This window comes from Ctenopharyngodon idella, chromosome 18 (assembly GCF_019924925.1).
Source record: "Ctenopharyngodon idella isolate HZGC_01 chromosome 18, HZGC01, whole genome shotgun sequence".
Classification (NCBI taxonomy): domain Eukaryota; kingdom Metazoa; phylum Chordata; class Actinopteri; order Cypriniformes; family Xenocyprididae; genus Ctenopharyngodon; species Ctenopharyngodon idella.
The window spans coordinates 30,420,462-30,445,599 of record NC_067237.1 but is presented as its reverse complement, the minus strand read 5'-3'; the positions used below and the strand labels follow the sequence as shown (position 1 = coordinate 30,445,599).

At 36.2% G+C, this 25,138-nt stretch overlaps 2 protein-coding genes across 4 annotated transcripts in view; one reads left to right on the top strand and one right to left on the bottom strand.

The window, feature by feature from the left end:
* Positions 1 to 7,602, bottom strand: part of iqsec3b (IQ motif and Sec7 domain ArfGEF 3b) — a 28,587-nt gene extending 20,985 nt beyond the window's left edge. For 2 of the 3 annotated variants that reach the window (XM_051871133.1, XM_051871134.1), the window contains exons 1-2: positions 6,894 to 7,602; positions 3,103 to 3,177 (exon numbers count right to left, since the gene is read on the bottom strand). In XM_051871133.1, coding sequence (XP_051727093.1) covers positions 3,103 to 3,177; positions 6,894 to 7,354 — 536 coding nt within the window. In that variant the 5' untranslated portion in view covers positions 7,355 to 7,602. The remainder of the gene's footprint in view (positions 1 to 3,102; positions 3,178 to 6,893) is intronic. The other variant, XM_051871132.1, reaches the window with a different exon arrangement.
* An 844-nt stretch (positions 7,603 to 8,446) lies between these two features.
* Positions 8,447 to 25,138, top strand: wash1 (WAS protein family homolog 1). The gene is made up of 11 exons (XM_051869862.1): positions 8,447 to 8,549; positions 9,544 to 9,684; positions 17,257 to 17,368; positions 18,596 to 18,742; positions 19,926 to 20,062; positions 20,166 to 20,301; positions 20,391 to 20,598; positions 20,856 to 21,035; positions 22,639 to 22,797; positions 24,215 to 24,283; positions 24,370 to 25,138. Exons 1-11 carry the CDS (start codon positions 8,542 to 8,544, stop codon positions 24,516 to 24,518), a joined length of 1,446 nt encoding a protein of 481 aa, XP_051725822.1. The 5' UTR covers positions 8,447 to 8,541; the 3' UTR covers positions 24,519 to 25,138.

Sequence of the window (25,138 nt, the reverse complement as noted above, 5' to 3'; positions counted from 1 at the left end):
GTGGAAAGCAGATGTTTAAATCATGAGAGATGTCACAAAGTACGTTTCTTCTGCTTAACAACACAGCTCAACCCCATTTCCATTTTCTCTAGGTTCTCTCTCAGTGTAGACACGGGTTTACAACACACACAAGCACACTGCAGACTGCATTCACTGTCAGCACATTAGCTGCTACCCTGGAGTAAAGGCCACTTTAGCTCTGTAAGCACTCATACACGAGGAGCAGAGAGTAGGGTTTTCCATCTTTCATGCACCAAGTACTGTTTGCCTCTGAGGAACGAGAACAAATGCAGCAGAACCTTTAAACGAGAGTGAAAACAGACGCCAATCCACATGGTCGGTACAGATCATTAGTTTCCTACGCAATTGATCTGAGGACCCAAACTGAAATGTGATATCATCCTTTATGTGAGAGAGTCATGCAGGTAGCAAAGAGTTTGATGTCATTTCCTGTGATATGACTCAAATAAATATGCTTTCTCTCTCAAGCTGTTTAAAAACAGATTGTGCGTGACGACAAGTTTCAGCATAAAGCAGAAACCCAGGCAGTCTATTCCTGTAAATAAGAGGTGAGAAGCTAATTCCTGCTTATATTTTCCCCTTTTTTCCATTTTTCTCAATAACCCCATGTACTAATCAGTTGGGAAATAACTGGCACACAATCGCAATAGGCTTTCTGCGAAAATTAAAGCTGCTCTCTCCTGTTCATCAATAACATTGGCAAACTTCATTAGTGATGCTTGCTCAGGCTTAGGGTTAATGATTTAAACAAACTTCAAACCCTAATCATTAAACTTCAAGTTCATCAGCGAACCTGGACCATTTGTGCTACGGACAAAAATATCACTAAGTCACCTCCCAAAATGCCCTAGTAACCATCAGAGCACCCTAGCAACTACATAGAAACATGCTCAAAAAACACTCAGAACACTCTAATAACTACAAAGCGGCAACAAGTTTTGAACAGTCAAGCATGTAGGGCTGGACAATTAATCGAAAAGTAATCAAACCGAAATTCAGAACCTCTAACCGACGTAATTTTCCCATGTCGGTTATTTTGGTTTTTTAATCCTGTTAATACTTCACGCTTAAAAACATACTACTGCATGTGTAGTCATGTGACTCCGCCCCCTCAAGTCAGCGGCATGGAAGCAACACGGAGGCGCACACAAACGATCCCCGAAGTGAGATCACTTTCGCTTGCGTCCTCATGAAAGTTTGTCAATTGTATGTGTTTAAACTAAAAGCTTGCCAGTTTGAACATTCAAGCAATTTTAGACCATCATTATATTGAGCTACTGCGCTGATGCATTGTGGCACACGAACACTCATACAGACGACAGTAGCTGCACATCATGTGAACATCGCGCGCAGAGTAGTGCAGAAACTCGTTGTCAACGCTGTCCTGTGATTTATCACTAAAGTAGCTTAGAAACTCAAGTTATAGCATATATTTTTCTACTTTTGAAGTAACTACTTACATCCAACAGCTTCACAATTAATAGAGAGACGGTATGACTAATTCACACATGCAGTCGCTCTCATTAATGCATTCAAATAAATGGACTGGTACTGTGCTAATTTATCTGTATCTGATTTACAACGGGCAGGAATCTGTAAGAAATGTTACGAACCATAGATAAAATAACTGCTGAAAGTGAGCTGCTATGTCGGAGCACTCTTTCATTAGGAAAAAATATCCCACCTTTAATAGTTAAGCATATTTACAGTACAAACCTTGTCAGTGAATTATGAGGGAAAAAAAAAATTGTTCATTAATCGTAATGAAGGTAAAATGTTCAATTAATCGAGGTTTTGATTTTAGGTCATATCGTCCAGCCCTACAAGCATGTTTTCTCTAGGCTGTAAATAATGTAATTTCTACATCTGATGCCGCAGTAAAAACAATGCTTAACTATAAGATACCTTATTATATACACTGTAAGAAGAAATATCTGTAGAAAAATGGATAATGTCCTTTGAGAAAAGTTTACAGACATTTCCTTCAGCCCTGAAACACAAAACATGCGATATGTAATTCAAAATACAGGTGAAACACCTGTGAAAAAATGAATACTGAAAATTCCTTCATATTAACATTTGGCTGCAATTTTACGACTTTTCTTTCTTAAAGTGCAGTGAAAATTGTAAATGGTTTAACATGACATTATATATGTGTATTTTACTGTTAAATACTAACAAATTAATGTTTTTTAGAAGTAATAAAAAATTAAATACCATATAATTAAAAATGCAGTTTAAGTAGATTGGTATATTAACATTTCACTTAATGAAATATACAATTATAAGATATAAATTATACAGGCATCCCATAATACCGCTGTTACCACATCAGCCAGTTTTTACTGTAAAGTTAATAGTTTTTTTGTTTATCTTGGTTCTTCTTTTCCCTTTTTTCAATCGTTATTGGCACAAAATCAAAATAGATTTTCTATAGAAATAAAGCTGCTCTTTTATGTTTACCACAAAAATTTCTTTAAATTTGGACACAAAAGTATAAATTTTCTGTTGTTTGGATCTGATTATGTTCACAGTTATTATGTACTGTTTTATTATGAATAGCTTTTAAGACTTGGTTTTCTTGGCAGCATAAAATATGCAGTCAACAAAGCTCAGATGGTTTGAAGTTCCCAAAATAGTGCAGAGCTGCCACATTCGCACATGCATTCACGCACACAAACACGCACACACATACACACACAGCCTCTCTCTCCACCTGAGTGATGGTGCTTATCCATGCCGAGAGTTTTCCAGTCTATCAGACAGAGGACGGACCACGGTTAAGCTACACCTGCAACATGCACTAACTCTCTTTCTCGCAAACACACACACACTTACACTCCGCTAGCTTGAATCCCATCACCCAGAATGCCTCAGGCCAAGAGAACAGGGACCGCAAACAGAAAACCACTACCATTCAAAGATGAAATACTTAACCAATGCAGACATCTGTGGTAAACATGTATATTCACACTCTTCTTACTGCATCACTGTACTGTTGCTCATACTGCACATTTTGCCTGTCGTGTAGAAAGTGTAACTCTCTTCTGATTGGCTTGTTATAGAAGGTGTCATCCTTACCTGGAGCAGGTTATGGAATCTCCCTCTGGGGCCTCTGGGGCTGGACAGCAGAACTGGTGCAAGACGGTCTGACTCCTGTAAATGTTCAAATCCACATTACTGCAATTAAATACTATATTATTTACATGTCACTTTATTTGTCAATCTCAAGCAGTTATAATGGTTGCTGTAGCTTAGTGTGGCGGTAACTAGTTTTGCTTCAGAATCCAGATTATTGGGCCTTAAAGGGATAGTTCACCCAAAAATGACAATTTTGTCATCACTTATTCACTCTCAAGTTGTTCCAAACCTGTATAAGTTTCTTTTTTCAGTTGAACACAAAAGAAGATATTTTAAATAATGTTGGTAACCAGACAGTTGACGGTAGCCAGTAACTTCCATAGTAGGAAAAAAAAAATTCTAAGGAAGTCAATGGCTACCGTCAACTGTCTGGTTACCAACATTATTTAAAGCTGCAGTCCGTAAATTTTTTGTTTAAAAATGATCCAAAATCAATTTTTGAGCAAGTACATAACCAGCCAGTATTCAAAACTATCTCCATACCTTAGCCTGATTCAACGGTAAGCTTGTAATAATGTTTTCTAATTTGAGCGGTACTGGTAGGTTTCTGCGAGAAATTCGAGCATGCTGCCGTTTGTCTTTACGTCATTACATCACGTCTGTTTACATAAAGGAGTCCCAGCTAGTAGGCTATATTGCAAGTGAGGATGCTGCAGTTGACGGATCATTTATAGCCTTTTCTCACAGCAGCTGGAATAATTAAACTTATCATTTTGATGGCGGATTGTATGGTATGAAAAATGGACAAATAGAGATTAGACTGTACAGAAATTGAAATCTACAGGTAATGCTAATACACTTGCTTTTTTTCTCAGTTGGTCAGAACAAAAGTGGTGGCTACAAATTCCAAAGTACCTGTACAGTATCCACCGGTGCGGTGACTGACAGCCACACAATCTCCTCAAAGCATTAGATTCATCTGCGCTGAGGAGCCGTGCCGATGCACAACCCACGTAAAGATGATAATTCCGCAAATAACTGCAATTGCAGGTTTCGAACAAAGATGGCTACAAAGAGGCAAAACTTATGGACTGCAGCTTTAAAATATTTTCTTTTGTGTTTAACAGAAGAAAGAAAGTCATACAGGTTTGGAACAACATAACGGTAAGTAAATGATGACAGAAATTTCATTTTTGGGTGAACTATCCCTTTAAGGGATTAGTTCACTTTCAAATAAAAATTACCCTAAGCTTTACTCACCCTCAAGCCATCCTAAGTGTATATGACTTTCTTCTTTCTGATGAACACAATCGGAGAAATATTAATAAATATCCTGACACATCCGAGCATTATAATGGCAGTGAGCGAGATCAACGAGTATGAGCTGAAGACAGTCCTTCCATCCACATCCATCCATCATAAACATACAATTTTACATTTGTGTAAAAAAAAAAAAAAAATCCATATTTAACAAGTTATGAAGTAAAATATCTAGCTTTCGTACTATCTAGCTTCAGACCGCCTTCCGTAATCAACTTACGAAGAAAGTGTAAAACTGTCGTCGTTCAAAAAGCTTACACTACGTCCTACGCCTTCCCTATTCAACTTACGGAAAAAGCTTAATTGACGCGACACCAGTTTACACTTTCTGCGTACGTTGAATACGGAAGGCGGTCTGGCGGAAGCTATATATTTTACTTCATAACTTGTTAAATATGTTTTAGGGTTTTTTTACACAAACGCATCGCTTCTCTTCAGAAGGACTTAATTAACCCGCCCGGAGCCGTGTGGAGTACATTTATGATGGATGGAGACACTTTCTTCAGCTCATACTCGTTGATCTCGCTCACTGCCATTATAAAGCTCGGATGCGTCAGGATATTTATTAATATTTCTCCGATTGTGTTCATCAGAAAGAAGAAAGTCATATACACCTAAGATGGCTTGAGGGTGAGTAAAGCTTGGGGTAATTTTCATTTGAAAGTGAACTAATCCTTCAAGGACATTTATGCATTTGGTAAACTCTTTCAACCTAAGCAACTTGCATTGCATTCAAAGTCTACATTTTATCAGTTCATGCATTCCCTGGGAATCAAACCCATGACCTTGGCATTGTTAGCATCATGCTCTACTACTTAAGCTACAGAAATTGCAACTGAAATACAGCCAGATATTCACTGCACAAAACATATTATGGTTGGCACAAACCATGTCCTTGATGCAAGTAAAACTGCATTTAATGTAGTTTCAGTCATATTTCCTTTTACCTTAAAAATGGTTAGTTGCTTTTCCAGGTGTCTGCAACCCTATCAGAACAAACCTGCAGTTGCTGGTTTTGAACCACTAGCCTGATGCTAAACAACATACCTAAATGAATTTCAAAATGAAATGTTCATCCTGGCAATCACAGAGCAAAGGTATACCGTAATATAAATGTATAATATTTTAAATACTTCAGTCTAAATAAGGACCCTGGCTGAATTCAGAGCTCAAGATGAGTCTTGTTTGAGCCCTCCATTGTTGACAGTACATCAAATATGTTTACTTCTCACTCGATCATAACATGAGAATGTGAAGTGCTACTAATATAATCATATTTGCATATCACTTCCTTGCAGTCCTGCTATTGTGATTATTATGTAAAATTTATTAATAATCCAATATTCTGTTGTGCATATAAAATTCCCAGCTGCTTTCTTGGTTTAAAAAAGTGCATTGCTACATTTTTGTGTTCCACAAAAGAAAGAAAGTCATACAGGTTTGGAACGACATGAGGATGAGTAAATGATGGCAGAATGTTGATTTGTCCATTGCAAACACTCTGTCTTCACTCGCTAATAAAGATGCAACACTCTCAAAATATACCTGTCATAACCAGACACGCTGATGATAGCGATGTGAGATTAACTTTAATGAGCTGGGTGCATGAGCATAATTGGACATTATTGGACTCACACTTCCAGTACAACTAAATTTATTTCGCCATAAACACACAACAAGGTAACATACTCTCAGACTCGAGACTAAGTGTTTTGTACCCTAAAGGAAAAGACAATGTTACCATTAAACAAATCAGAGCGGAATGTATCATTCCAGTTTTGCTTGTGGGGTTAACACACATACACAGGGAGTACTCCACAAATGCAGCGTGAGATGTGCACCGAAGCAGATGAGCAGTCGTAATAGATGATAGTGACACACACACACACTCAATCTCTCAATCTTTCTCTCTCTTACTGTGGATTAGATTCCAGCTGGCGGATCAAATTCACATGCACTATGGGAATGTCACTTAAAGCCTCATTTTACGCACAAATCTGTGTGTGTGCGCATGTAGATCCCTGGCAGTAAAGTGTTTTTAAGCTCTTTTTAAAATGCATTCTTGGAGCAAAATAATCAGGTGCATTAAAAACCTCTTTCCTGAGATCTTTTTGCCCTGGAAAGAGTGAACTAATGCTGACCTATAATCATTTTTCTTCCATTTTAGAGTGTATGGTTAATTCAAGACTGGACATAGCAGTGCAAACACACACACACACACACACTCATGCATATAAGCACTGAGAGATTACACACCCACATGATCTTAAAAACAGTATGCTGAATGATTTTATAAATGCAAATCATTTTAAGATCATTGAATTATTGATGTGCAGTTGTATATTCACTGTGGCCTACATAGTGAAATTCCTGTGTTATGTAATCCTGATGGCGCATGTAATCTGCCTCACCGATCTCGTGTTTTCCTAAAGAAAGACTGATTTGAGAAACTATGTGTTATGAGAACTCACTCTGATGCCCGTGGGAGTCCCACAGCTCGGCACAAGGTGGCAGGTGTCTGTGGGACCAGGGACCTACAGCAGGGGTTCTGAGCATCATCATCATCTTCATCAGCAGAGTCCGGACTGGCAGTGCTGGGTCCAGCAGGCACAAGCTGCATGTCCAGAGGGGAATGATGCTGCTGCTGCTGCTGCTGCTGCTGAGTTTGAAGTGGGGGTGTCCCGGCTCTGCTGGTTCGGGGCAGGCTGGAGGTCCGGGGGGGCGGAGGCGGATGATAGCGGGGAGGATGCCGGTGATGGCTGCTGGAGTCCCGGAGCTGCCGATTCTCAACCGCTAGATCCTCCAGCCGGCGCTCGAGTATGTCTATCCGGTATCGCTGGGTTTGGATCAGACTCTGTTGATTCTGCACGATGGCGGTGAGCTCCTTCAGATAGAGCACCGCCTGCAGAGGGTTCTCCAGGAGGCTTGACATCCCGGTGAGGCTCCTGTGCGACGCTCCTCTTGAAAAAGCCGAGCAATGATGCTATCCAAGCGGGGTGTCTCGGTGTCAGTACCCGTGATGTACGGGTTGATATTTAAATGGCTGAACTCAAGAGAGAGAGAGAGAGAGAGAGAGAGAGAGAGAAAGAGCGCGAGACCCCCGCCTCCGCCTCCACATCCGTGTCCAGAGCGCGCATGAAGGGATGCGCGGAGTGGTGCTGAGGCGAGGATGTCAAAACACAGGATTGAAGGGGGCGTGGCCGGATTCGCGAGTGACGTCAGGGGCACGCAATGAGGCGCAATAACAGAGTTTGTTTGGTTTACTGAGACTAAATAAGAAATGGAGATCAACTTTACTTTGTTTATTATTTCGTTTGTTTATTTTCACAATTCATTCAGATTTGTTGTTAATAATGAATTATCATTATTAACTGCCTTAACATGGCTTTTATAGTTTGTATCTTCATAAAAAAATAATATCCCATGTAGGCTAGGCCTACTCATGAAAATGTAGCTACAGAAAAGCTAAATGTGTATTTAAAATGCCTATGTCTTATTTTATTGTTACAAATTTAGATTTCTGTTGCTTAGTTACCAAATGAATCTGAGAGCATTATGATTGTGGCTTACTAATTAGGCCTAATACTAAGCATCAATGCAAATAATAATAAAAACAGAGCAAAATCAAAAAGGTAATGTGAACATGGTTCGTCATATAGACTGCTAACTAATCAGATCAAAACGTCTTTCCTATTTACGTATTTAGCCGAGGCCTACATGGAATATACAGCTACAACACAAATAATTGTTTTAATATTCTTATGGCCTACACAAAAGGTATCCTACAGAAAAATACATATAAAATAATAAAATCATTTTAACCAATAATAATAAAATAACAATATAACAGAGATAAAAACAGTGTGTTAAGTCTTCTACGTGAGTCATTATTAACATTTTAATTGACATTTAATTAACATTTTATTAAATCCTGATACTGATATGTATACAGATATTAAACTTTAAAATTAGTTTTGTTCTTATTATTTTATGATACGTTTTTCATCCGTTGTTGCGTGCCGACGTCAGGCGTCACGTGATCTGAGAGTGCGGAAGTTTTGATCCTGACACACTCCGAGCGCCTTCAAGCTTTTGAACGTTTGTGCTTTTGTCATATAAATGGTCAGGTACAGTGTTTCCTTCTATTTGCATTTATTTTTATAGCAATATTCAATAGGCATCCCTTTGAGTTTCTTGCCGCTTTGTTTTCTCCACCGGAGGTAGTAGCAGGACGATGACTGCTTTGTGTAAATCTAATGAGAATTAGTGTCGAAATCAGCTGAGTTTTTCAAATAATTGTCATATTGTTCTTATACACTCTTATTAATGGGTTTGCGTTGCGACATACAACATAACACCGTTTGTTCAACTTTATCTAACCCTGTGTGCGAGTCGTCATGTGACTGTCATTTGGTAAAGCTTCTAGGTTTGTTTCTGCTAAGGCTGGATCAGTGTTTCATGTTGCTGTACTAAATTAGAGTCTTCTAGATTGGATCTAGATACGTGAACTATGTAACAGTGATGAAAGGGGGCAAAAAACATAAATCCCCAGAGGATATTAAATTTGCATTTCCATCCAGTGTCCATTGCAACAAACAGTATTGTGGGTTGCCAACTTCAGTAGCCTATAGTATGCAGTGTATAGGTCATATATATAACACAACACGTACTGTACACTAGATTTACTGTTTGTTTGTTTGTGTGTGTGTGTGTGTGTGTGTGTGTGTTCTTGTATACATGGTTTATGAGGACACAAATGTGTATAATAACATGGGTATTACAACGTAAACATTAAACTTCCTGTGTCCTCGTAAACCAAATGGCTTAAAAAAAATACTAAACAGTGTTTTTTTTTTTTTTATTAAAAAATGCAGACAGTTTCCTGTGATGGGTAGGTTTAGGGGTAGGGCTAGTGTAGGGGGATAGAATATACAGTTTTTACAGTATAAAAACCATTACGTCTATGGAGAGTCCCATATATACAAGTATGTGTGTGTGTGCGCGTATCATACCCTTTCAATTTATCTACTGCACAATGTTTTAATGCTTAAAGCGTAGTTTAGGAACATATTTATACACTGATTGAATGATTCATTGGTGTGTATATGTGTGTGTGTGTAGGATGACACAGAAACGTTACCTGGAGGGACAGGTGTACTCTGTTCCACTCATCCAGCCAGACCTGAGGAGGGAAGAGGCTGTCCATCAGATCACTGATGCGCTACAGTACCTGGAAACTATATCAACAGACATCTTTAAAAGGTAAAAACACATTTATACCCATTCATTCATAGCACAGAGTGTTTTTCTGCAGATCAGAGATGTAAAAGATCAAGGATCTAGAATCTCTAGATTATAGCAATACACACAAACACTATATATGAAGGCTACTTTTTGAGTCGCCTATTCAGGTCTCAACAATATGGATTTTTCACATTTTTTCAACATTAGCTATGTTTCCATCCACCTATTTTGTTGCGCATTTTGGGATATTGCATAAAAAAACACTGGATGGAAGCGCCAAGATCATTTCTAAAAATGTGCATAAATATGTGCTCAATTAAGGTGGATATATTTTTTTATCGGATAAGAAGACATGCACATAAACTGTGATGTTAATGGGATTTGTTTATTGTTATTTATCTATTTACCTATTTTTTATTATTGTTTGTTTGCTTGTAAGGTGACCTTGGGTGTTATGAAAGGCACCGTTATATAAAATGCATTATTATTATTATAAACTACAATGGAAACACGTTTACCAAATACATCCCTCGATACGCAACTGAAAACTCACGTGACTTTGCCTCAACAGTGGATGTGTTTGGATATCTGGACTAACCAGCGGACCAATCGCATCGCTCAGCATCTCAAATGTTGGTTTGGTCGTTCTGAAATGCCTGAGCCAAACTCTGTCATCAAAACATTTTTGCACCAATTTCCCAGGAAGTGGCGATTTTGTTATACTGAACACATGGGATGGAAACGCTGCATTATTAGCAAATGTTTTATGCAATATTTCAATTTTGCGCTTAAGTTAAATTGCATCTTTGGATGGAAACTAGCTATTTTCAATACTTTTAATATTTTTTCACTGACACAGCCACACAGACAAAAAAATAGATTTTTATGAAGAATTTATTTTTGGCAACATATTTTATATGTGTGAAATTTATTTTAGCAATGTATTTTATATGTCAAAAATATATTGTTCATATCATTTTGATTGCTTTACAAAAAATACTATAAATAATATATTATATATGCTACTGTTTTTTAAAGAAATTAAAGGGGACCTATTATGTAAAATTCACTTTTGCATGCTGTTTGGATATAAATGTGTGTTGGCAGTGTGTGTACACAACCCAACAACCCAAATCCAACCACTCCTTTTTTTTAAATCCCCATAAATCATAAGCAGTGTCTCTGAACAAGCCGTTTCCAGATCCCTGGCAGTGTGACATCACATTAGCCACAGGCCCCGCCCATGAATGTTGACAGACACTGCCGTTTTAAGAACCGTCCTGTGCGAGTTCACAGCGAGTTGTACAGTCCGCCATTGCTGACAAGAATGTCTCCCAAGTGTTTTAGGTGTTCTGTAGCTGGATGGATTAATCCACATAGCTCTCTCCATTTACTCCCTAAATCTGAGCCGCTGAAGATGAGGTGAATTCATTTTGTTTCGAAGAAAATGCTCCCTCATGTCTACCGAAATTCATTTATGTCTGCGCGAATCATTTCACACCGTTCTTCTTTGTGAACGAATGTCAGTACAAAGCGACAATACAAAACAGAGGTTGTGCTAAAAATTTGTCACTCAAGGATAGATCAGTAAACTGTTCGTGATCCAGCTTACAGTCTCCAGAGTGATACTGGATACGGCAGTAATGAAGGTGAGAGCACTTTATTACAGTTCATCAGAGTTGATTTATGGATATAAAGTTTACCAGTTTAAAGGCATAAGGTCTTTATATATTTGTTTACTGTTAGTTGTAATGAGTGTTTCTGTGTAATTCGCTGTGTATGTTGATGATAATGCAAGGGGGAGAGAGAGAGAGTTTATGGATAATATTTGCCACTTTGTAATGTTGCCATTCCTTTTCACGACACTTAAAAGACGTTTAGGGACTGAAGACACCAAGTGATGAAGTGTTTCAGGTGTAATTTTGTCCCATTCTTGCTGCAAACAAGTCTTAAGGTGGGCAACAGTACGGGGTCTTCGTTGTCGCATTTTGCGCTTCAAAATGCACCACACATTCTCTATTGGAGACAGGTCGGGACTGCAGGCAGGCCAGTCAAGTACCTGTATCCTCTTCCTCCGCAGCCAGGACTTTGTAATGTGTGTAGAATGTGGTTTTGCATTATCTTGTTGAAATATGCATGGACGTCCCTGGAAAAGATGTCTTCTTGAAGGCAGCATATTGTGCTCCAAAATCTCTATGTACTTTTCAGCATTAATGGTGCCATCACAGAAGTGCAAGTTACCTTTGCCAAGGGCACTGACACAACCCCATACCATGACAGACCCTGGCTTTTGGAGTTGTTGCTGGTAACAGTCTGGATGATCCTTTTCTTCTGTGGTCCGGAGCGCACGGCGTCCATTTCTCTCCAAAAATACCTGAAATACTGATTCATCTGACCACAGTACACGTTTCCACTGTGTGATGGTTCATCCCAGATGCCTCCGAGCCCAGAGAAGTCGACAGCGCTTCTGGACACTGTTAACATAGGGCTTCCTTTTGGCACAGTACAGTTTTTACTGGCATTTGTGGATGTAACTACGTATCGTGGTACTTGACAAAGGTTTGCCAAAGTAGTCCTGAGCCCATGTGGTGATATCGCTTATAGATGAATGACGATTCTTGATGCAGTGCCGTCTGAGGGATCTGAGATCACGGTTGTTCAGCTTAGGCGACCTTGTCCTTTACGCACTGAAATTCCTCCACGTTCCTTGAATCTTTTAATTATGTTATGCACTGTTGAAGGTGAAATAAGCAAATGTCTTCCTATCTTTCTTTGAGGAACATTGTTTTTAAACATTTCAATAATTTTCTCACGTATTTGTTGGCAAACTGGTAATCTTTGGCCCATCTTTGCTCCTAAAGGACTAGACCTTTCTTGGATGCTGCTTTTGTACCAAATCATAATTACAATCACCTGTTGACATCACCTGTTTCAAATCACATCATTATTTAACCAATTTACCTGATTACTAGCCCTAAATTGCTCCTGTCCCAACCTTTTTTGGAATGTGTTGCAGGTCTGAATGACAGGAAAGGATGTATATTTACAAATGAAATTAAGCTGACCAGACAAAACATGAAATATTTTGTGTTCGCATTGTCTGCAATGAAATACAAGTCAAAGTAAATTTAGAAATCACTACTTTCTTTTTTTATTTGTGTTTTCCATACTGTCCCAACTTTTTCTGATTTGGGGTTGTATTTAATTACTTTTTCTAGTGATGCGCGGATCACAGTTATATCCGCGGGCGCTGCAGATAATCCGTGGACGGGTAGGTCAAATAATAAAAAAATAACATTGATTAATTGAAAACACAGTCGGTCGTGTCTTAAATTAATGTAACCATATTCGGTCTGTGCAATCGTTCTTAAAATGACAGCAGCCTAATAAACCTGCTGATGTCTGTCATTGTTAATCAAGCAGCAAAAGAAAAAGACAAAATCACTCACTGCTCCTGACTGAATAACTTTAGTATCTTTATAAGGATCATCAATCTATATTTAATTGTTACAGTGAGCACTTCAAGTGATTGCATGTAAATTTTGTTTGGATTTTTGGATTTTCAAATTACAAATTACTTGTATTTGAATTAAATCTTTTTTTTTTTTTTACAGCAGTATTTTATTTAAATACTTTTTATGAGTAAGTATTTGTAATTTGCAACTAAATACTTTTTGATGTATTTGTGCCCATCTCTGCATGCAGCATATATTCGCAGTTTCTGACATTATAGTGCGTCCTGACTGAATCCTGACACCAGAGAACAAGCTCTTGAAGCTCCGCCCTCTTAGGCAGAGCGCAGCAGCTCATTTGCATTTAAAAAGCACACACTGAAACGGCGCGTTTTTGCTCAACTCCAAAAAGTGAAAATTTTAACATGCTAAAAAAAATTATCTGTGGGGTATTTAGAGCTAAAACCTCACATACACACTCTGGGGACATCAGAGACTTATTTTACATCTTGTAAAATGCGGCATAATAGGTCCCCTTTAATACTTTTATTAATCAGTGATGCATTAAACTGATCAAAAGTGACAGTAAAGACATATAATACAAAAGTATGTATCACGGTTTCCACGAAAACAATTAAGCAGCACAACTGTTTTCAATATTGATAATAATAAGAAATGTTTCTTGAGCACCAAATCAGCATATTAGAATGATTTGTGAAGGATCATGTGACACTGAAGACTGGAGTAATGATGCTGAAAATTCAGCTTTGTGTCACAGGATTGTGAAATAGTATTACAATTTATTTCTAATTTCTGCAACTCTAATTTAACTACATTAAAAAAATACTACTTAATACAGTTTTATTGGAACAGGTTCATCAAAATCTTGTATGGTAACAAGCTAGATAACTCCAGAATGAACAACATTTCAGTGCATAATGTAGAGCAAATGTTTATGTGTGCAAGGCATGAAAGCACATGTACATGATCAGCAAACATAAGATGTAGCAAAAATACACCACTGGTCCTATAAGGTAAATGACAGCTCCGTCAACGGGCCCAAAACACCCTCACACTGGCCCCGGGCCATTCTTATTGTTGCACCTGGCTATTGAAGGAGAGAGTGTGTTTAGACCGTGTGAAAATAACAAAGGAGAGAAATACAATGAACGGTGTGTGTTTTGCATGAGATGCAGTTGTGAGGGAGTGAGTGCTCAAATATGCTAATTCCAGCTGAACAGGCTGGAAAACCATCCACAGCGTTACCATGACAACATGGCACGTAGGGGTCCAGGGAACATATTTGTGTGTGTGTGTGTGGTGAAGCAGTGTGTTTCTAGGTCAGCTCCATTAAGCCTCTCTTTCCCCCCTCTCTTTTAGTCATTCTTCTGTCATTTTCCATCCTTTTCTAATGGAGGGTCTTTTCAGACAGCATGTAGCGCCATAGGGCGCTAGAAAAGCACACTTAGTAGTGATGATAGGACTGTACGCATGCACAATTACGCTCTCATTCCCGCTGCATTTTGTTTATGTATTCAGGCTGGCTTACTGTAGCTGCTTTTTGCAATCAAGGGATTTTTTTTTCCATTTGTGATGTTTGTCCACAGGAGCAGTTTAGAATGGACAAATGAAAGAGATAAGTGGTCGGTGGGTTACAATAGGTGTAATAAAAAGTCATTATCCAGCCAAGACAGATGGCATTGTCATAGAGCCAGAAGGTCAGAGTATTGGTGCAGTTTTGTCTGCTTAGCATGCTGCAGTACATCATTTACTTGGCTTATTGTTCAGACCGTTTTTGGAGAAGTTAGCTGCAAAGTTTCGCATTCGTCCTGGTTGTTGCTTAATATTGTGGGAAATTCAGCTGTCAAAACTAGTGGTTGACAAATGGATTTTTCAGTGACCAATGCTGATATACACTACCAGTCAAAAGTTTTTGAACGGTAAGATTTTTTAATGTTTTTAAAAGAAGTCTCTTCTGCTCACCAAGGCTTCATTTATTTGATATAAAATACAGCAAAAGCAGTAATATTGTGATATATTTTTACAGTTTAAAATAACTGTTTTCTATTTGAATATATTTTAAAATGCAATTAATTTCTGTGTTGGTAAAGGTGAATTTTCAGCATCATTACTCCAGTCTTCAGTGTCACATGATCCTTCAGACATCATTCTAATATGCTGCACTGTAAACCCGAATAAGTTGGGCTAACTCAAAAAGAGGTAGTCAGTTACATCAATTTTTTTGAGCTATGATGTTCCCAATTTTAAGTAAGCATAACTATCAAGTTTTGAATTTGTAGTACTCATGCATGATAATTGCTCTTAACTTGAAGTACTAAGTTAGCTAACTTTGATAGCAATTAACATAAAATATTTAGTTAATTAACTTTTTTATTTTGAGGTCTTCCAAATCAAATGAGTTATTTAATTCACTGTAAACCCTAATAAGAAAATTCAGAAAATGCCAACTTGCTAATTTGCTAACATGTTAACAATAGCATGGTATAATACTTACTGAATGAGTATAGCAACTTAAAACATGTAACTTACCTGCTCTCAAACCAAGCCGCATACGTTACTTGTCACCATGATGGTAACTCTCCAGAAACTCTTCTAAATTAGCATAACAAAACATTAATCACTACTAAATCTCCCTTATCCATTAATTTTGCACTAAAAACATTATATAACACTTAATTTTAGCATTGACTCTCCCTTTCGGGTGCCATGGGCAAAGCATGCTGGGAAATAGAAATACCAACCTAGTTTCAGTTAAACTTAAGTTAGTCTACATTAAAAGAAATGAGTTCATACAACTCAAAACAATAAAACAGTTCAGTTTACTTGAAATATGTAAGTGCTGTGAACTCAAAAGAAAAAGAAAGTTCTAAATACTCATAACAGTTAATTTACCTGAACTAATTTGGTAAATTTAAGTTTGTCCTACTCAAACCATTTAAGTATTTTGAGCATTAGGGTTTACAGTGTGATTTGCTGCTCAAGAAACATTTCTTATTATTATCAATGTTGAAAACAGTTGTGTACAATTTTTTTCAGGATTATTTGACGAATAGAAAGTTCAAAAGAACAGCATTTCTCAAATAGAAAGCTTTTGCAACATTATAAATATCTATACTGTCACTTTTGATCAATTTAATGCAATAAAAGTATTAATATCTTTCTAAAAAAAAAAAACTCTTATTGACCCCAAACTTTTAAACGGTAGTACACAACTGTTTTCAACATTGATAATAATAATAATAGATGTTTCTTGAGCAGCAAATCGGCATATTAGAATGATTTCTGAGGGATCATGTGACACTGAAGACTGGAGTAATGATGCTGAAAATTCAGCTTTGCCAACTCAGAAATAAATTGCATTTTAAAATATATTCAAATAGAAAACAGTTATTTTAAATTGTAAAAATATTTCACAATATTACTGTTTTTACTGTATTTTATATCAAATAAATGAAGCCTTGGTGAGCAGAAGAGACTTCTTTTAAAAACATAAAAAAATCTTACAGTTTTTACCGGTAGTGTATAAAGGCCATAGTGTCCAGTATTTATGTATATAATTTTTTTTTTTTTTTTAAAGAAGTCTTTTCATGTTCATCAAGGCTGCATTAATCTGATAAAAAAAAAAAAAAAAAAAAAATCCAGTAAAAACAGTAAAATTGTGAAATATTACAATTTAAAACTAAACAATAATATATATATATATATATATTTCAGAGTTCTTTGATGAATCGAAACATTTATTTGAAATAGAAATCCTTTACATTATAAAACTGTATGAGATTATAAAACAACATTGCAAGATTATAAAAGCCTATATAATATATAATATAATGAATCCTTGATGAATAAAAGTATTCATTTCTTTAAAAAAAAAAAAAAATGTTCTGACTCCAAACTTTTAAACAGTAGTGTGTGTATATGTTTATATAATATACAATGTATATACTGTTTTATAAAACCAATAACGCACTTTAGACGTACAAAATATTGCAATTCTATTATTATTACATAATATAATACAGAATTGAATTTGAGATTACACTTTGGTGAAGTTCCGATTTAAATGTGTTCATCTGTATTCTGCAGACATTTTTTTGACTTGGTTTGGCTTTGACAGGGTGTCTCAGAGCGTGGAGAAGAACCATGCACACCTTCAGTCCGTCACAGACCGGATCAAATTGGCTCAGGCCAGAGTCCAGAAGATCAAAGGAAGCAAGAAAGCCACAAAGGTAATGCAGATGATTCAGACACAGAAATTCTGCCAGTCAGTCACTCAGTGTAGAAGAGAAACTTATTCTGTAACAACTTTCTGAAGCAGCATGTGAATATGCATCGGCTAATGTCTAAAACAGTGAAAATTACAAAACCTTTTGCAAAAACATAGTTTCCATTAAGAAATTGAAGCTTATTTTAAAATAATAAAGCTTTTTTTTTCACTGTGACAATTAAGCACGTTTACCCCCAAATTCTCTTTACTGCATTATTATAATAAAAATATATCCAAATGAAAGTATTTTATTAATTAGCATAAATTAAATACAATACAACAAATAATAACATGATATATATAATTACTTATCAATTTAAATAATATATCATAAATTTTTCACATTACAGAAATTAGAATTTGAGGATTAAATATGCTTAAGTGTCATAAAAATGTCACAGTGCAAAATAGCCTTTTTCTTCATTTTCTTTATGCAAGTGACGTATATTATTTTTCTTTTTGAGTTGCACCTGAAGGTTACTTAAAGTTCCCCTATTATGCTATTTTAAAGTTCCTAATTTTGTTTTGGAGGTCTCCTACAATAGATATACATGCATCCAAGGTCAACAAACACTTAATTTTCTCTTGATATACATTGCACAGTCTCTTTAAACCCCTCCTTACTGCTAGTCTACTCTGCTCTGATTGGTCAGACGGCCTTGTCTGTTATGATTGGTCTATCGCTTACAGCGCAAGTCAGAAACAAAATGCTTATTACCATATCTGAATTTCCTCAGTGCTTGTGATACACAGTGATATCCATCCATTTGAAGTGCATGCAGCACTGAAAACAGCGTCTTCTCAACATTTCGACAACATGAACCAAACTCTTTTAGGCCTCAGATACAACTACAGTGTTTGAGGGTGGGTCAAAGTAGATGTCATTCACGGGCAGCCAGTGAAGATCATATGCTGGCATTATGTAAATTTGCTACATTGTTAGTTACGTAGGTATGTAAGAGGAAGCGAGACTGGAATTGCTGATGACTCGTTTTGGCAGTTCAGAATCGATTCTTTCTTTTAGGAGACAATAACTTTATCTTTCGTGCACTTTGATCTTTAAAACTTTGCAGACATATTACATTCACAAACAGCTATATTACACACGGCATGAAAGGTAATATTCGAAAAAGCATAATAGGGGCACTTTAAAGGTCTGAGTGGTTATATGTTTGATTTGTTTGTGTAGGTGTTCTCCAGTGCCAAATACCCTGCTCCAGAAAAACTGCAGGATTATTCTTCCATCTTTACGGGTGCAGTTGATCCCGCATCCCAAAAGCGGCCTCGCTTTAAAGTTCAGAGCAAACACCGCCCACTGGATGACAAGGCCTTACAGGTTAAAAAAAACTCAGTCATCTGTCTTTAACCTCCTTCTTCCTGTCATACTCACTTTAATGGTTAATGGATCATATTTTGTTTTTTACAAATACATGGAAATTAATGGATATATAAGCTAGCATTTTGTCTTAATTTATTTCTAATTAAGACTAATTAGAAATAGAAAAAGACTAGACTAGTCTTCTAATTTAAAAGACTAATTTCTAATTTTCTAATTCATGCCATTACTTTTAGATTGTAATGCATTATTGTAAGGACTTAAAGTCTGCAGTTCATAATTATTTCCCTCATATAAATTAATGGAGTTTTCCAAAAAAATAAAAATCTGACATAAAAAAGAGGAAGTGAACTCTCTTTAATCATTTTATTTATTTATTTATTAATATTTTGTTTTAACTACATTTCAAAACAAGAATTAAATATGTCTTAAATATGTCTATTCATTTGTACATTTAAAAGCTGATTTATTTATTTCTATTTTTATTTCCAAAAATCATGGTAACAGAATTGATATTGTAATATTACTATATCAACTCCGTTACTATGATTTTTACAGAGGTCACAAATAAAATGAGGGAACAGATTACCAATTTAATAATTCAAACCTAAAAATGGAAACAAATAAATAGCTTTTTAAATGGACAAATTAAAAGACATATTGAAAATTTGCTTATATTGCTTACATATTGCTTATTTAATTCATGTTTTAAAATAAATTAGTCAATTACTTTTTAAATTGAAATATAAATGGATATATTTTAAAACTTCATTTAATTCATGTTTTAAAATTGAATTAAATAAATCAATAAAATATTAAATTAAAAATCATTTTTTTAAAAACATTTGCCAGTTATTGTTTTTTTTTATACATTTTTTTACACATAGAGTTAAAAAAAAAAAAAAAATCCCATTGGACAGTGCACTCGTGTAGGCACCGATCAGCTTTCGACTTTTTTTTCGACTTTCGATTTTTAGAGCCACACAAGCACTTAACAGTTGTTAAATGAAAAAAATTGAGGATATTAGTGAAAATTTCAACATTACATTCTCTTTTTAAGAAGCTGTTTGTAATTTCATGACCTTGAGCACTAGGCTTGTACTTTCAAATTACAGTGTAAAACTATCAACAAAAATTGATCTTAAAATGATTCATGAAATGACCAACAAATGTGTTTTTATAGGAGAAGTTGATGTATTTGCCCGTGTGCGTAAACACTAAGAAGCACTCTGAGGATGAGACAGAGGAGGGTTTGGGAAGTCTGCCGAGAAATGTCAACTCAGTCAGCTCCTTATTGCTGTTCAACACAACGGAGAACCTGTGAGTGTACACACACCTACACATATTGACTGAATGCTGCACAGGCGATGCAACCTTATTAACGCTCATATAATCATCGCTATGTGTGTTTGTGTGTTTTCAGCTATAAGAAATATGTGTTTCTTGACCCTCTGGCGGGTGCTGTGACTAAAACACACACAACGTTAGAGACGGAAAAGGAAGATAAGCCGTTTGATGCACCGCTGTCGATCACCAAGAGAGAGCAGCTAGAAAGACAAGTGAGATGTTTAGGCACATCTATAATAAAGCAATAAACTGAAAACAGGATGCAAGCTTAGCTGATGTCTCTGTCACGCTTTCTTCTCAGACCGCAGAGAATTATTTCTATGTGCCAGACCTGGGGCAAGTACCAGAGATCGATGTGCCGTCTTACCTGCCTGACTTACCTGGCATCGCTGATGACCTCATGTACAGCGCTGACCTCGGCCCAGGGTTTGCGCCGTCCGTTCCTGCCAGCAACAGCATCCCTGAACTTCCCTCGTTTGGCACAGAGCATGATGAATCTAGTGGATCCGGTGGGATCATTATTAACATTCTTTTATGGCATATTTTAAACTTAAAGAGGTCATATTGTGAGAAATTCAATTTTGAAATATAATTATTTTGGAAAATATTAAAAATAATTTAATTAATGTTTGAATTTATAAACACAAAATGAATAAAAATGTATAATGTGACCCCTTTAAGCAGTCTCATTTATGTTTTCCTTCATGGTCTATATATATATATATTTTTTAATTCTTATTGTTTGTTTTTTTTTGTTTTTTTTAAGACTCTCATTTTAGACTTGAGGCTCCGCCCCCTCCACCTCCTCCACCCCCTCCTCCACCGGATTCAACCCAGGTATCAGTCCCGCCCCATGGAACGTCTCCAGCCCCGCCTCCTCCACCCCCACCTCCACCTATCACACCAGAATGCACTGTTGACGCAACAAGTCAAGCCACTCCCTCAAGTAAGATTCATTTTCAGATTTATAGACTTGAGTGGTTTTTTTTTATAATTTTATTACGTTTTATTATTATTGCTTATAAGGCAAACTGACTGTGATGTCATTGCAATATTGAATTGCTATTGGTCTACTTTCTTGTAATTTGTTTGTCTGCAAAGATGGTTAAAAGGGATAGTTTACCCAAAAATGAAAATTCTATCATTAATTACTCACCCTCATGTAGGCATGTGACGGTATCAAATTTTCATGTTGCGATAATTGCTGAAGCTTTTATCACGGTATACGGTATTATCACGATTTTGAAATAAAGTGTTGTCATAGTATAACAGGTTTAACTCTTTCTTATAACAAAAAGAACTCAACATTTAAATACAAAAATGCAATGCACAAAAATTATAAAGTAAAATGTTTCAAACAGATTAAAGTGCAAAAGAATTATAAAGAACAACATTACACTTTATAATAAGGTCTCATTATTTAATGTTAGTAGGCTATTTTCAAACCTTAAACATTTATAAAAAATAAATAAATAGCCTGTTAAGTCTTTGGTGCTGTGATGAACAACATTGCAGATACAAAAAAACTGAATGGGGTAACCGCTGCATTTCTGCTGTTCCATCAGCGCCCTCTGTTGTCTGAGAGTGAATGTGCACTTTCACGCAGCGCGTCTCCTTCGCTCTTTCCGCCATGTGCTTCTCATGCACGTTGGGCTTGTTATGAGTGCACGTGTCCCTTTGACACAGCATACAGCGGTGTTGTGCATTTTATACAGTACAGTTGATGGGGAAAGTATTCTTAAAATGTATTATAAAAATTAATAAAATAATTATTCACGGTATTTTGAAGTGCCCACGATAACAATGTCATGCATATTCATTATCGTGATATATCATATTACCAAATATCAGCACATGTCTTACCCTCATGTCACTCACCCACATGAATTTTCAACCAAATGAATTTTCATTTTTGGGTGAACTAACCTGTGTTCAAAACCTAAACTTATTTAAAACATGACTTTTATATTTCTGCCTTCTGCCCACAAACAACAAAAACAGTCTCTTTTTTGTCCATATACACTACCATTCAATGTTTGTTTGTTTTTTTAAAATGTTTTCAAAAGATTTTTAATTGTTTTTTTAAAAAGAAGTCTCTTATACCCACCAAGGCTGCATTTATTTGATCAAAATTACAGTAAAAACAGTAATATTGTGAAATATTATTACACTTTAAAATGTTTTCTATTTAAATTTATTTTCAAATGTAATTTATTCCTGTGACGCAAAGCTGAATTTTCAGCATCATTACCTCTAGTCTTCAGTGTCACATGATCCTTCATTAATCATTCTAATATGCTGATTTGCTTCTCAAGAAACATTTATTATTATTATTATCAATGTTGAAAATAGTTGTGCTGCTTAATATTTTTGTGGAAACTGATTTTTTTCAGGATTTTTTGATGAATAGAAAGTTCAAAAGAAATAAATCTCACATTACATCAATTGAATGCATCCTTGCTGAATAAAAGTATTAATTTCTTTAATAAAAAACAAAATTTGAATTGTAGTGTATGTCAACCACATTCATTTCTGTTTGTGTTTACAAGGTGTGGTCAAAGGCGCCCCTTCTGAGGTGCTACAGCCGTCGGACGGGCGAGCCAGCCTGCTGGAGTCGATCCGAAATGCCGGCGGTATAGGCAAAGCAAACCTCCGCAATGTGAAGGAGCGCAAGATGGAGAAGAAGAAACAGAAGGAACAAGAGCAAGGTCAGACGCCACCAGTGTTTACACTCTGTGCTAAAATCAGGCTGTACATACTGTCAAACAGGGTCAATTAGAGGGTGTTAACATTAGATAAACTGTAATTAGAGTAAGAAACTTGTTAGTAGTGTTTGCTCAGGCGAGCATAAAAAATCCTATGGCACCCAAGCCGTATGTACAGACTTGGGTCAGTAAGCAACCACCTAACAACACCCTAGTAATCACATAGGTACATCCTGGCAACCACCCAGAATATATGTAAAATGTACTGGCAATTTGCAAGATCAATATAATAAGAGTACAAGAGTATTCTTTTTTTAAAACAAAAAGAATTCATTGTTTCAGTATCTCTGATATAAGGAAGAGCGCCGTGGTATTTGGAAAGGTCAAAAGAGAAATTTACTTTCATTAAATCTGCCCTATTAAGCCTTTTTAAATCTGCTTGACATTTGCTCTGAAATCGACTGGCTCTGGACTCACAAAGTCTCAGATATTTAAGATAAGTTCTTCATTGATATGTTATCAATGGATAAACTATGCAGGTCTTTTGAATTAGTCATCTCTGAGAGGTAATTACTAATGATTTAGGACTTGGGTGAGAGTAAATGCCACAGTTAAGATTTGAAAGAACATAATTTAATATTCTTTACTACTTGTTATTCTCTTTTGCTGCAGAAAATAACAAAGACAATCTTTGGAAACTGCTGTTCTTTTGAGGAACATAAGAGATACTTAGCAGAAAATTCACTCTGCTATTTTTGTTTCAATGAGTTAATGAGGATGGATGCTGTTGAGTATCTGAAAAGGTCAAAAAAGCACAATAAAAGTGATCCGTAGGACTTGTGCGCGATATACACTACCGTTCAAAAGTTTGTGGGTGGTTCAATTTTTTTTTTTTTTTTTTTTGAAAGAATTCTTATGCTGCATTTTATCAAAATGACAGTAAAAACTGTAATATTGTGAAATATTATTACACTTTAAAATGTTTTCTATTTTAATGTATTTTAAAATGCAATTTTCCTGCGATGTAAAGCTGAATTTTTAGCATCATTACTCCAGTCTTCAGTGTCACATGATTCTTCAGGAATCATTCTAATATGCTGATTTGCTGCTCAAGAAACATTTCTTATTATTATCAATGTTGAAAACAGTTGTGCTGCTTAATATTTTGTGGAAACTGAAATTTTTTTCAGGATTAATTTATTTTTAAGGATTAATTGAATGAAGTTCAAAAGAATATCATTTATTAGAAATAAATCTTTCGTAACATAAATGTCTTCACCGTCACCTTTAATCATTTTAACGAGTCCTTACTGAGTGTTTGTCTTTAAAAAAAATCTTCTGAAGCCCTGTAATGTGTAACATTCACAGAAAAAGCAATTTTCCCCCCCGTCGTTTAAGCTAACAATCATCTTTTTTCCAGTTGGTGCAGCAGTCAGCGGTGGAGACCTGATGTCGGACCTCTTCAATAAATTGGCCTTGCGCAGGAAAGGTGCGTTTGAAACCTTAATTTCAGTGCCTCAATCGCTGTGTTTTCATGCTACCTGATCCATTTTTTTCATTGTGAATATTTGACAGGTATCTCTGGCAAGGTTCCAGGGCCTGGAGACTCATCCGAAGCATCTGCCAGCTCCGGCGGAGCGTTCGCCAGGATGTCAGATGTGATCCCGCCCCTTCCAGCGCCGCACCAAACGGCTGCAGATGATGAGGATGATTGGGAGGCATAACCATGGTGACCCAGAGTTGAGTGTGAAACTCAAGAGTTGAAATCCTCAAAGACAGTCTGAAAATATTGTCTCTCCAAGGAAAGCTATGGAGTGTTAAGTGAGATATTTTGTCACTTGTTTTGTAACCTCAAGGTCAGTGAATGAACAGAAGTATGAGAAGATGTGTTCTAAATGTCATTAAAACCCTTAGAGCCAGAAAGATTATATTATTAATGTCAACAACTTCCTCCAGTTCTGATCCAGTTCATGTGATGCCATCGGGGCCGTACAAGCAATTGGTTAATGTTAACGTTAACCAGTTTTATTCAGAACTGACATTATGGTTGTTTTATGTTGACATTAATACTTAATCGCACTTTTTGATGAAAGTTTTTCACTTCTCATGCACATTTAGAAAGTGACAGAGCGAAGTTGATGTTGAAATAACTAATGTTTTCCATCAAGGAAGAAAAGAATGTTTAAAAAAAAAGAAGCTATTTTGTGTTTTACATGGACTAAAACATCTCTGGCATTTGTAGCTTTAGTACAAAAAAAATAAACTCTAATCTACTATGATTGTTTTAGCCCATACAAACCAGTCTGTTGGCTTCACATTTTTTAATAAAAAAATCAGAAACCAA